The sequence below is a fragment of the Salmo trutta genome, chromosome 4 (genome assembly GCF_901001165.1).
Source record: "Salmo trutta chromosome 4, fSalTru1.1, whole genome shotgun sequence".
NCBI lineage: Eukaryota > Metazoa > Chordata > Actinopteri > Salmoniformes > Salmonidae > Salmo > Salmo trutta.
In genome coordinates, this window is record NC_042960.1 from 27490024 (window position 1) to 27504886 (window position 14863).

Below are 14863 nucleotides of genomic sequence, written 5' to 3' on the forward strand. Positions count from 1 at the left end.
ACCAACCACTCAGAGTTTAACAGCTTAATGCCACTTGTATTTCTAAACAAAGTGTTAGCCAAGTCTCCTCACCTACAGTTGAATTCAGAAGTTTACATACACTTAGGTTGGAATCATTAAAACTAATTTTTCAACCACTCCACAAATTTCTTGTTAACAAACTAGTTTTGGCAAGTTGGTTAGGACATCTACTTTGTGCATGACAAGTCATTTTTCCAAAAATGGTTTACAGACAGATTATTTCACTTATAATTCACTGTATCACAATTCCAGTGGGTCAGAAGCTTACATACACTAAGTTGACTGTGCCTTTAAACAGCTTGGAAAATTCCAGAAAATTATGTCATGGCTTTAGAAGCTTCTGATAGGCTAATTGACATCATTTGTGTCAATTGGAGGTGTACCTGTGGATGTATTTCAAGGCCTACCTTCAAACTCAGTGCCTCTTTGCTTGACATCATTGGTAAATCAAAAGAAATCAGCCAATACCTCAGAAAAAGAATTGTATACCTCCACAAGTCTGGTTCATCCTTGGGAGCAATCTTCAAACGCCTGAAAGTACCATGTTCATCTGTACAAACAATAGTACGCAAGTAGAAACACCATGGGACCACGCAGCCGTCATACCGCTCAGGAAGGAGACGCATTCGGTCTCCTAGAGATTAACGTACTTTGGTGCGAAAAGTGCAAATCAATCCCAGAACAACAGCAAGGGACCTTGTGAAGATGCTGGAGGAAACAGGTACAAAAGTATCTATATCTACAGTAAAACGAATCCTATATCGACATAACCTGAAAGACCGCTCAGCAGGGAAGAAGTCACTGCTCCAAAACTGCCATAAAAAGCCAGACTACAGTCTGCAACTGCACATGGGGACAAAGATCATACTTTTTGGAGAAATGTCCTCTGGTCTGATGAAACAGAAATAGAACTGTTTGGCCATAATGACCATCGTTATGTTTGGAGGAAAAATGGGGACGCTTGCAAGCTGAAGAACACCATCCCAACCGTGAAGCATGGGGGTGGCAGCATCATGTGGGGGTGCTTTGCTGCAGGAGGGACTGGTGTACTTTACAAAATAGATGGCATCATGAGGGAGGACAATTATGTGGATATATTGAAGCAACATCTCAAGACATCAGTCAGGAAGTTAAAGCTTGGTGACAAACGGGTCTTCCAAATGGACAGTGACCCCAAGCATACTTCCAAAGTTGTGGCAAAATAGCTTAAGGACAACAAAGTCAAGGTACTGGAGTGGCCATCACAAAGCCCTGACCTCAATCCCACAGAAAATTTGTGGGCAGAACTGAAAAAGCGTGTGCGAGCTAGGAGGCCTACAAACCTGACTCAGTTACACCAGATCTGTCAGGAGGAATGGGCCAAAATTCACCCAACTTATTGTGGGAAGCTTGTGGAAGGCTACCCGAAACGTAGGACCCAAGTTAAAGGCAATGTGACCCACTGGGAAAGTGATGAAAGAAATAAAAGCTGAAATAAATCACTCTCTACCATTATTCTGACATTTCACATTCTTAAAATAAAGTGGTGATCCTAACTGACCTAAGACAGGGAATTTTTATTAGGATTAAATGTCAGGAATTGTGAAAAACTGAGTTTAAATATATTTGGCTAAGGTGTATGTAAACTTCCGACTTCAACTGTATCTCACTCCTATTACTCCACTCTTCCTTATCCAAGCTCTCCTCTAACTCACTCTTATCTCGCCACTCTCTTTTCACTAACCCATCTGTCTCAACTATATCTCCCCTCTCTCCTCTCCCATCACTATTCTCTCCTCCCTCCGTGTTCCCCCTCTCCTTTGCATTTTACAGCTCAAGTGGTCCCACTGTACTTACCACACTCAGGTTGACTTGGGTGAAGGGCTTTGGCACCGGCAGACTGTACAGTGAGTTCAGCATGTCATTCAGCTCATTCTCCTTAGAACACACCACAAATCACACTCAATAAGAATAATACAAATTATACAAATGTTAAACCATGTGTCACACACACACACACACACACACACACACACACACACACACACACACACACGCGCGCACACACACACACACACACAGTACAAGTCAAAAGTTTAGACACACCTACTCATTCAAGGCTTTTTCTTTATTTTTTTACTATTGTCTATATTGTAGAATAATAGTGAAAACATCAAAACTATGAAATAACACATATGGAATCATGTAGTTACCAAAGAAGTTCTAAACAAATCAAAATATTTTATATTTGAGATTATTTAAAGTAGCCACCCTTTGCCTTGACAGCTTTGCACAGTATTGGCATTCTCTCAACCAGCTTCATGAGGTAGTCACCTGGAATACATTGTTAAAAGTTAATTTGTGGAATTTCTTTCCATCTTAATGCATTTCAGCCAATCAGTTGTGTTGTGACAATGTAGGGGTGGTATACAGAAGATAGCCCTATTTGGTAAAAAACCAAGTCCATATTATGGTAAGAACAGCTCAAATAACAAAAGAGAAACGGCAGTCCATCATTACATTAAGACATGAAGGTCAGTCAACGCGGAAAATTTCAATAACGATTAAAGTTTCTTAAAGTGCAGTCGCAAAAACCATCAAGCGCTATGAAAGGAAGACCCAGAGTTACCGCTGCTGCAGAGCATAAGTTCATTAAAGTTACCAGCCTCAGAAATTGCAGCCAAAATAAATGTTTCACAGAGTTCAAGTGACAGACACATCTCAAATCAAATCAACGTTTATTTGTCACGTGGGCCGAATACAACAGGTGTAGACCTTACAGTGACCTTACAGCTTACTTACAGGCTCTAACCAATAGTGCAAAAAAGGTATTAGGTGAACAATAGGTAAGTAAAGAAATAAATCAGTAAAAAGACAGGCTATATACAGTAGCGAGGCTACATACAGACACCGATTAGTCAGGCTGATTGAGGTAGTATGTACATGTAGATATGGTTAAAGTGACTATGCATATATGAAAAACTGAGTTAACATCAACTGTTCAGAGGAGACTGCGTAAATCAGGCCTTCATGGTCGAATTTTTTCAAAGAAACCACTACTAAAGGACACCAATAAGAAGTAACTTGCTTGGGCCAAGAAACACAAGCAATGGATATTAGACTGGTGGAAATCTGTTCTTTGGTCTGATGAGTCCAAATTTCAGATTTTTGGTTCCAACCACTGTGTCTTTGTGAGACGCAGAGTAGGTGAACGGATGATCTCTGCATGTGTGGTTCCCACCGTGCCTTGCTGTTGACACTGTCAGTGATTTATTAAAAATCAAGGCACACTTAACCAGCATGGCTATCACAGCATTCTGCAGCGATACGCCCCATCCCATCTGGTTTGTGCTTAGTGGGACTAATATTTGTTTTTCAACAGGACAATGACCCAAAACAAACCTCCAGGCTGTGTAAGGGCTATTTGACCAAGGACAGTGATGGAGTGTTGCATCAGATGACCTGGCCTCCACAATCACCCGACCTCAACCCAATTGAGATGGTTTGGGATGAGTTGGACTTCAGAGTGAAGGAAAAACAGCCAACAAGTGCTCAGCATGTGGGAACTCCTTCAAGACTGTTGGAAAAGCATTCATCATGAAGCTGATTGAGAGAATGCGAAGAGTGTGCAGAACTGTCATCAAGGCAATGTGTGGCTACCTTGAAGAATCTAACATTTAAAAGATTTGTTTAACACTTTCTTGGTTACCACATGATTGCATATGTGTTATTTCATAGTTTTGATGTCGTCACTATTATTCTACAATGTAGAAAATAATACAAATAAAGAAAAACACTGGAATGAGTAGGTGTGTCCAAACTTTTGACTGGTACTGTATATAACTTAATTACAAAACCAAAACACACATACACACAAAAATGTAATCTGATATTGTATGTCAACTCATGAGCGATTTGAAAAGGCGCTGACGGTGTGGCTGGCAAGTAGCTGGGAGCAGGGCGCTGGAAGCAGAGTGTGTTCCTCTGAGGGGCTAGAAACACCCGTCTGACACACAGTGTTTAACGAGCGGCGAGGAGGAGGTTAAGAAAAAGAGGCAGAGCGATGTGTCCGGCCACAGCAGAGGACCGTTAGCCAGCTCTGATTTAGGACCTACTGTACAAGGGCTGGGGTTCTGATGTGTAGTTACCCAGAAGTCTGTGCTCCATAGAGAGATCAGGCTGGCCACTAAACAGGCACTGTCATCACACATCTTTTACTGGATGAACTCTCTGAATAATTTGTCTAGTTACTGTTATAATGATAAAGAGCACAGTATAATTGGAATAGAGGTTGCTAAGACATAATTACGTAGTCACTAAGACCGGTTACTAAGACAAAGAAAAAAGGTTCTTATTTATGAAAAATATTTTGGCTTCAGACAATTTCTGTCTCTTCTGAATGCCAGTTTTTGACGGTGGAACTTTAACATTAGTGTGTATGCCTGAACGTGACTATGTGTGTGAAACGGTGTGTGTGTGTGAGAAAGAGTGAGAGAGAGAGATAGAGAGTGTGAGATTGAACAGCCTCCTGTCACGAGAGGCTGAATGCTCACACGCATGGTCAGTAACCGGGCTGAGCCTGAGGAAACACTTAATTTACCCCTGGCCCTAAACCCTCATCGCTACGGTCTACCCTCGTCTGTCAACATCCCTCCATCGCCTTGCAACAGCAGGGTAAATATAAACCAAATCATGCACACCAACACTGCAGTCACCCAACATTTACACACACACACACACACACACATACGTCATCTATCTCTTACTGAAACCCTCCCCTCTTTCACTCTCTCTCTCTCTCTGCTTCAGAGCAGAGATAAAGATGAACATAGAAATGTTCACACAAACAAAGGACTTATTATTTTACAGAAAATAGCATTTATACTTGTCCTCTACTTTTGTTTTTACTGAAAATGACATCTGTCAAAGAAATCCATCCATAAATTAATTTACAGTACTATACTTCAGTTCAAATCAAATACGGTACTGTGTCTGTGAAATATAAAGACATTGACATTTTAGAAGGAATATAGAAGAGATTACTGTGTATATATGAATATATAAAATATATTACAGAGTAATATATATATATATATATATAAAATACATATAAAATACACACACATAGATACACATACATACATACATACACATTATACAATAAATATATGTATAAAAAATACATTCAAGATGCTAAAAGCAGGAGAGCAAGCTAATGACCGCCTGTGCTCTGATTGGTTGAAGTGTTGCGTGACATGCTCTGTTTCCTGTACCCCCTGAACCTGCGCCTGTGTGCTTGTGTGTGCGAGCATATGGGCACGTGTGTGTGTGTGTGTGTTGGGGAGGCTCTGTCCCCTTCACCCCTCTCTCAGCATAGTAGCTTTAAGGAAGCAAAGCTACATGACAGCACACTGATGGCACTCCTTAGTCCCAGCTCCCAACCGCTCCCTTCCTCTCTCCCCACCCTCTCTCCGTCTCCCTCTCCCCCTGTTCGCTCTCCCTCCTTTCTCTCGCTCTGGTATAAACACTGCCTCATCAATTCCACTCTACGCTAGCTGCACATTTTTCCCATTTCTTTTATACATTCCCTGAACTTCTTTCCCTCTGTTACTGAAATAGTTTGGCAAAGTGTGTGTGTGTGTGTATTCCTAAACTGTTTGTTGTTTTCCAGTAAATCATCAGGAGTTGACTTCTAGCTCTAAATCACCGTTTGGTCTGTGAAATGTCAACAACATCGCTGCCTCAAAAAAGTCAGAGCCAAGCCAAGCCTGACTCTCTCTCCCCCAGCTCAGCCCCATTTACAAACAGACAGAACACTGCTAACAGCTTACAACAACATGGCTCTCACAACCAGCTACTGTACATAAAACCTTAAACTGCTACCGCGTGCAAAACAAGATCATGCCCAACAGAAGCTGATGAAAAGTAGCGTACTAGTCTATTGTTGGTTGGTGACTTCTGCCACATGACTGGAACAAAATACATTTTTGGAAAGTTTTTGATTTCTTGTACCTCAATATCAGGTTTGTTAATCCTGAGTCTTATTAAATGTCCTAAAGGAGGTACTGTACAGAGATATGAAGGCCGTATCACCTGGTTTTTGGTTAGGTAATCTGCTAGTGTGTTCAGGAGCTTGTAGTAGATCTCAAACCAGGGGAGATAACTGCAAGAGAGAAAGAACACAAAATACACGTTTACAATCAATCCATAATTCTAATTCATATTTTACTATTTAGCTATATTTCACAATAAAACACAAATATTTAAATTCAATTGTTGTTTTTTTTCACAGACAAAGTAGGCTATGGACACAGCCATGTATAGCCCGCCTACTATGGTTAAAAGTAGATATATAGGTCTACAATATACTGTAAATACTGTCTAATACTATGTAATTACGACATTCTTCGTATTTTGGGCTATTTGCAGGGGAGGTGGAGAGTCAGGCTTTAGTCTAAAGGCGGTGGGTTGGGGAGGTAAAGACGGGAGGTAGAGACTGGCTTTAGTTTCTTCAACCCAACATGACTGGGCCAACGAAAGCTGTGGTAAAGGAGGACGAGGAGGGATGCCACGGTTTACAAGCATACTGATCCCAGATGCACAGCCCAGGCTCAGCCCAAGCCAACACACAGATGCACAGAAAGAAAAGCACTACCCACTGCCACTTTTCACTTTTTTCTCTCTCTTCCCCACCCCTTATTTACATTTTAAAATAGACATTCCTTCTGTTTTTTCCTTATCAAATTAATGTTAAATAAATAAATAAAATGAAAAAAAAAAAAAAAAAATTATACTGTAGTGTTTGTGTTATAGCTAATCACAAAATACACCCACCAGAAGCCAAATGCATCTGCAACATGGCTTTCTTTATACGGTTGACATATTCTTGGCGGAGTTAGTTGACTTCCTTTTGAGGTGGAATATGGCCAACATTTTGTTTTTGCTTGAAGGTTGCTCAGAAGAGAGAGTTCAGTGCATGTATAATGTTATGCAATCAAATAATACAAATGTGGTGAGGTATCGAAGTGAGGCATTGCATAATGACGTTGGATTACGTCCCGTTTATCATTCATCACTTTAAAAAAAAAGATGCTTTATTAACTTTCATTAACTGAATGAAGGTGAAATATAAGAACAAAGAAATGAATGAATATTGTCAAAATGAAACTTACATTAAACAAAATGTGCGGGCATGCTGCATTAACAAAAGTCACTTGTTAAATTGAAATGGTTACCTGGCTGAAATGGCTAACAAAAATTCACCACACAAAAAAATCACAATGAAACTTTAATTAAAACGTGTGTGTGTATGTGAGAGACTTTTATTAGCCAGGGAAGTCCTGTAGAGGGAGACAGGGGGATACTGGGTAGTTCTCAGGGCATGGGTCACTGGCTGCTCTGCAGACTGGAATTAACGCACAACAAGAAAAAAACAATAAAGTCAACCTAATGCAAATGTTCATATCACTAAATCTGCAAGGGGGCCAATGACGCGGCGGTTCCCAGGCAAGTGCAGCCAAGCACACCAATCAGAGGGCCTGAGTGACCATTAACCTGAAACAATCAGCTTCTTAACATGTCAATATTTTGACGTCCGCATGAAGAGCACACCGTAATCAGGTCACACTCTGCAAACCCAAATGTAACACGCATGTGTGAACTATAAAATTCACATGCTGGCTGGACATTAAAAATATAAATATGCCATGCTTTCAAACAAATAGGCAGTGGATATTTCTATGGGCTCTAGGCAGGGATGGGCAAAAATTACAATGACTAAATACCCTAAAGATCAATGTATCAAAATAAACTATAAAATACTTGAAATGTTTTTAATTCAAATACATGTATTTTGTATTTCAAAATACAGAAATACATTAGCAAGTAGCTGGCCCAAACAGCAACAACATTCTCAGTAAAGGTTACAGAAACGTTTTACTTGCTATGACTGTGATATGTTGTTCTTTATCTACCTTAGTTGAATTCACTGACTGTAAGTCACTCTGGATAAGAGTGTCTGCTAAATGACCAAAATGAACTGCAAAGCACACTGGTTATTATTATTGGCCTTGTTTCGAGGTCATGTCTAGATGGGATACAGCTTAACCTAATTCTCTTAACCTGCTGCGCTAATTATCTTAACCTGCTGCGTAAGTTCTCCGAAACCTATTACGAAAAGTTTATTTTGACAAAAGCTGTATCCCTTCTAGACAAAACCTTGTTTCGGAGCGGAGATCATTAGAATAATACTCAGCATGCTCCATTTTTGTAAACACGTTTATATTTAGTTAATTTAGCAGTGCCATCAGACTTCTGATACCAATGCAGGGTGAAAGTGGGAAAGACATGGTGAACTACTATAAAAAAACATGGTATAGAAAAGTATTTTGGTAGTTCAGCTCAGTGTAATCCAAATGACAAAATACTTAAAAGTAATTCAGATACATATAACAGAAACACTGCCCATCTCATTGTAGATGTGTTGAAGTTCATTTTCAACATTAAAAGCGAAAAAAAATCAATACAACCAAATTAATCCATACAACCAAATTAACATTTTCAAAAAATTCTGAGCAGGTCATTGAAACAAAGAACAGTCATTATCAGTCTCATCAGGTCCTTTGTTTACAAAGCCAGGCTCCTGATGTAGTGATCTGGGTGTAGCTGGTGCAGAGTCGTCAGGCGCAGGACAGCAGAGATGAGTAACACAAGTAACTCTACTCAAATATTCCAATAACATGTCGTAATACCGAGCCCACAATAACGGACCGAACATACATAAAACAATCACGCACAAAAACCATGGGGAAAACAGAGGGTTAAATAATGAACATGTAATCGGGGAATTGAAACCAGGTGTGTAAAACAAAGACAAAACAAATGGAAAATGAAAAGTGGATCGGCGATGGCTAGAAGGCCGGTGACGTCGACCGCCGAACGTCGCCCGAACAAGGAGATGGACCGACTTCGGCGGAAGTTGTGACACCTGTACACTAATCCTTCACATATCTCTCTCCTCTCTCTCTCTGCCCAGTCAGGCCTCACACACCGATTGGTGCATGTTTTTGTATAAAACAGATTATTATTTCTGAGCTATTTCCTGTGGTACAGTATGTTTCTTTTTTCTTAAATGAAGCGATTTAAGAAATCACTGCTCCTCTCCTCAGTTAGCAGCTTAGGTCTGTTTGTGCTTCCTAAATCCCCAGATAGAGAGACATCAACCAATGTGTGTGGAGGCCCGGCTATCTCTCCAGCTGTTTTAAACACACACATCACTCAAAGTACTGGATACTCCGAGTAAACCAGTTAATCTATGGCCAACTCACAAACCCTCCAACTGTATCTCCCACCACAACACAACCCCTCAGACTGTATCCCCTACAGCAGGGTTACCAAAACTCTGTTTTTTTCCCTAGCACTACACAGTTGATTCAAATAACCAACTCATCATCATCAAGCTTAGATTACTTGAATCAGCTGTGTAGTGCTAGCGCAAAAACCAAAACGTGCACCCAGGGGGGGCCCCAGGACCTGCCATACAGTGATGGGGAGTAGTAAACAACATATAGTTCAACTAGACATTTAATTACATTTTGATGAGCTTGGTGGTAGTTGAACTAAATGCATATCTTTGTAGTGTTTTCAGTAGTTAAATAATTTTTTTTGCCATGTATTGTGCTAGCTAACTACAGGAACTACACACTACTTTTTGACTAAAATAAAATATGGGTAAAGAACGCATGAATTTCCTTTCTTTTTCTGCATCCTACCTGCCCAATTATCACTTCAAACATTCTGTCAACATCTGACTCTAGAGTGATCTGTTCTTGCAATTTAAGATTTAGATAAGATACTTTTTCACGAAGTATACTGAATTCAAATATAAACGCAACATGCAACAATTTCAAATACTTCACTGAGTTACAGTTTATATAAGGAAATGAGTCAATTGAAATAAATAAATTAGGCCCTAATCTATGGATTTCACATGACTGGGAATAGAGATATGCATCTGTTGGTCACAGATACCTTTAAAAAAGGAAGGGGCGTGGATAAGAAAGTCAGTATCTGGTGTGACCACCATTGGCCCCATGCAGTGTGACACATCTCCTTTGCATAGAGTTGATCAGGCTGTTGATTGCGGCCTGTGGAATGTTGTCCCACTCCTCTTCAATGGTTTTGCGAAGTTGCTGGATATTGGCGGGAACTGCAACATGCTGTAGTCCACGTCGATCCAGAGCATTCCAAACATGCTCAATGGGTGACATGTCTGGTGAGAATGCAACCCATGGAAGAACTGGGACATTTTCAGCTTCCAGGAATTGTGTACAGATCCTTGCAACATGGGGCCATGCATTTTCATGCTGAAACATGAGGTGATGGAGGCGGATGAATGGCACAACAATGGGCCTTAAGATCTTGTCACGGTACCTCTGTGCATTCAAATTGCCATTAATACAATGCAATTGTGTTTGTTGTCCGTAGCTTATGCCTGCCCATACCATAACCCCACCGCCACCATGGGGCACTCTGTTCACAACATTGACATCAGCAAACCGCTCACCCACATGACACCATACACATGGTCTTCACACAAACCATACACATGGTCTGCGGTTGTGAGGCCGGTTGGACGTACTGCCAAATTCTCTAAAACAATGTTGGAGGGGGCTTATGGTAGATAAATTAACTTTCAATTCTCTGGCAACAGCTCTGGTGGACATTCCTGCAGTCAGCATGCCAATTGTGCACTCCCTCAAAACTTGAGACATCTGTAGCATTGTGTTGTGTGACAAAACTGCACATTTTAGAGTGGCCTTTTATTGTGCCCAGCACCTGTGTAATGATCATGCTGTTTAAAACTTCTTATGGCTTGAGGGCGCTATTTTCACGTCTGGATGAAAAGTGTGCCCAAAGTATACTGCCTGCTACTCAGGCCCAGAATCTAGAATATGCATAGAAAACACTCTAAGGTTTCTAAAACTGTTTGAATGATGTCTGTGAGTATAACAGAACTTATTTGGCAGGCGAAACCCCGAGGACAAACCATCCAGGATTTTTTTTAGGTCACTCTCTTTTCAATGGGTTTTCATTGAGAATCCATAATTCTAAGTCAGTTGCTTGCCGTTCCTATCGCTTCCACTGGATGTCAACAGTCTTTAGAAATTGGTTGATGTTTTTCCTTTGTGTAATGAAGAAGTAGCCCTGTTCAGAATGAGGCTCGAGGGAAGTGTACTGTTTGATAGAGGCGCGTGACCTGAAAAGCACGCTACACTTTGTTTTCCTCCGGTATTGAACACAGTTTATCCCATCTTAAATTTTATCGATTATTTACGTTAAAAAATACCTAAAGTTGTATTAGGAAAGTTGTTTGAAATGTTTGGACAAAGATTACAGATAACTTGAGATATTTTGTACTCATGTTGCGCGAGTTGAAACCGGTGTTTTTCTGGATCAAACGCGCCAAATAAATTGACATTTTGGATATATAACAACGTAATTAATCGAAGAAAAGGACCATTTGTGATGTTTATGGGACATATTGGAATGCTAACAGAAGAAGCTCGTCAAAGGTAAGGCATGAATTATATCGTTATTTCTGAGTTTTGTGTTGCGCCTGGCGGGATGAAATATGATTGTCTGTGTTGTTTGATGGGGTGCTGTCCTCACATAATAGCATTGTTTGCTTTCGCCGTAAAGCCTTTTTGAAATCTGACACTGTGGCTAGATTAACAAGAAGTTCAGCTTTAATTTGGTGTATTGCACTTGTGAATGTATTAAAGTTAATATTTTTTATATATTTTTTTATTTGGCGCTCTGCCATTTCACTGGGTGTTGTCAAATCGATCCCGTTAATGGGATTTGAGCCACAAGAAGTTAATATGCCACACCTGTCAGGTGGATGGATTATCTTTGCAAAGGAAAAATGCTTACTAACTTGGACCTAAACAAATTTGTGCCCAAAAATGTTGAAATAATATTTTTGTGGGTATGGAACATTTCAGCTCATGAAACATGGAACCAACACTTTACATCAGTGGTTCTTAACCTTGTTGGAGGTACTGACCCCCACCAGTTTCATATGCGCATTCACCGAACCCTTCTTAATTGGAAAAATGGCTCTCTTCACCTTGAATTCAGCGAGCGTTGTGTTCTTGTATTGTCCATCTCCATGCAGCTTAAGGAAGTGTTCTCTTAGTTTTGCCGGTGCTAGACTAGAATTGCTCAACTTGGCATTGCAAATCATGCAGTTAGGACGCTGACTCATCACGTTCCGTTATACATGTGAATCCATATTGTACATATTCGTCCGACCACTTTCTTTTTTTGCTCGACATAGTTAGTATGAAGGGATTAAAATATTAAGAAAGAAATCACACAACGTACCATCACGACAGTCACAATTCGACTACTGAGCGCGCCAAATTCCCTGCAGCACAGATAGGCCAAGCGATGTTGCGTGATCACCTGCAGCCAATGATGGCCAAGCGGGGCGTGTCATCACGAATCATATGAGTCGGGTGTGTGTCTTGACCTCCGCCGAACCCATGAGACTGACTCACCGAACCCCTGGGGTTCGATCGAACCCAGGTTAAGAACCACTGCTTTACATGTTAAGTTCATATTTTTGTTGAGTGTAGTTTGGATGAAGTTAACTACTTTTTCAAAGTAACTTTAGTTAAGTAAACTATATGTTTAAGGGTAGCTTTTTTGTAGTTTAACTTCTTCCAGTGTGAAGTAATTGGTAGCTTGGTAAACAATATTTTCATTGTAGCTTCCCCAACACAGATCCCCTACCACAAAACAATCCGACTGTATCCTCTACTCACAACACAACCCCTCAGACTATATCCCCTAACACAACCCCGTCGACTGCATTTCCTGACGACTAATCCTGAATTTAATTTTGTTGCTTGATCAAATACCTCCATGCATCAATCTGAACCTGCTAATCCTATAGTTTTGTGTGCTGACATCAAAATAAAGTGATTCATGTTTCGTGTAGGCTGGCACTGGACCAACCCATAGTTTTCAGGGAGCAATCAGAACGGTTTGAACGTGTTCGCATTCAAGAAGTTGTCGGGGAGGAAGCAAATCCAGACTCATCGTGGAGAAGAAATGTTAGTGGGCGAGACGCTTGGCCGAAGCGATGTGGATGGGTAGCCAAGCAACAGACTGTATCCCCTACCACAACACAAACCCTCAGAGACTCTCCCATCTACACATAGATGGGCAGAACAGAAGATATAGCCTAGATGTGGTCAAATCCTTTTCGTTATGTCTTAATTCTTAAGACTTATATTCTCTAAAAGCTCAAATAAATTAACTGGTGTTTTTGTAAGGACGTATATTATGTAATTACCCATAAAAACAATTATAAGAGAGAGAAGAGAGGTTTTTTTTCCTGGTGTAGGGATATTACCAGAATAAACCAACTGCAATATCTCAATCCAAATAAATACCTACATATCTTTGGGTAGGTTAGGTTTTCATGTGATAAGTAAACTACACCTTTTTAACGGCGTACACACGTCTCTGCTGTCATAAAGTACCTGTTGGGTGTTAAGCGCGGCACTGTTATTCATATTCCCTGGATGGGTCTTAAATCTCCCTTCACACCCACGGCCCTTAGCGAAAGTCAACTTGCACCTTGTAGCCAGCTCACTGGAAGATTTGATTACACCTTTACTTTCCCGGGTCAGAGGTTAAGTACAGGGAAGGAAATGTCCTCTGGCGTCTCGCTAAGTGACCACTAACTGGAGCGCCGACGTCCCTAAAAGGGAACCCAGGTCTCACCCGCCAAATAAAATCAAGGAAAACACCTTTTTTCATCTGAGACCCCTCTCACATGTCCAAGGGTGATTTATCCCTAAATATGAGAGAATGACCAAAAGAGAAAAGAGGAGAGGAGGAGGAAGAGGATGGAGGGGAAGGAAGGAAGGAAGAAAGAGTAAAATTGAAGCATTCTGCCTCTTTGAAGAGGTTTTGGCCTGAAGGTAGCGTGGCCCTTTCAGCCTGGGCTTTAGCTGCAACACTACAAAGGCCCGGCCATATAAAACCGTCCTACTCATTAAGCCACTTCCTTGTGTAAGCATAGGTGACAATTCTATACTCAGAGCACTTCAACAATCACAGGGACGCAAACTGTTTTACTTACCTTTGTTTTATATCCGGGGACAGACACATTAAATAAAAAGGTAGCTAGCTAGAAGCCTCCTCGCAGGGACATCGTTGGGCGTGTAATGTTTTATCTATAGTGCCTTCAGAAAGTATTCATACCCCTTGACCTTTTCCACATATTGTTGCGTTACAAAGTGGGATTAAAATGGATTGAATTGTATTTTTCTTGTCAACAATCTACACAAAATACCCCCATAATGAAAAAGCAAAAACAGGTTTGTAGAAATTTTTGAAAATGTATTAGAAACAAAATAAATTAAATATCACAATTGCATAACTATTCAGACCCTTTACTCAGTAGTTTGATGAAGCACCTTTGGCAGTGATTACAGCCTCGAATCTTCCTGGGTATGACGCACAAGCTTGGCACAACAGTATTTGGGGAGTTTCTCCCATTCTTCTCTGCAGATCCTCTCAAGCTCTCAGGTTGGATGGGGAGCATCGCTGCAAAGCTATTTTCAGGTGTCTGCAGAGATGTTCAAGTCCGGGCTCTGGCTGGGTCACTCAAGAACATTCAGAGACTTGTCCCGAAGCCACTCCTGCGTTGTCTTGGCTGTGTGCTTAGGGTTGTTGTCCTGTTGGAAGGTGAACCTTCGCCCCAGTCTGAAGTCCTGAACGCTCTGAAGCAGGTTTTCATCAAGGATCTCTCCGTACTTTGCTCCATTCATCTTTCCCTCGATCC

The 14863-nt window shown here is 40.8% G+C and overlaps 1 protein-coding gene across 3 annotated transcripts in view; it reads right to left on the reverse strand.

Annotated features, from left to right (window-relative positions):
• Positions 1-14863, reverse strand: part of dennd1b (DENN/MADD domain containing 1B) — a 200919-nt gene that overhangs the window by 75902 nt on the left and 110154 nt on the right. For all 3 annotated transcript variants that reach the window (XM_029750398.1, XM_029750399.1, XM_029750400.1), the window contains exons 6-7: positions 6094-6163; positions 1858-1938 (exon numbers count right to left, since the gene is read on the reverse strand). In XM_029750398.1, coding sequence (XP_029606258.1) covers positions 1858-1938; positions 6094-6163 — 151 coding nt within the window. The remainder of the gene's footprint in view (positions 1-1857; positions 1939-6093; positions 6164-14863) is intronic.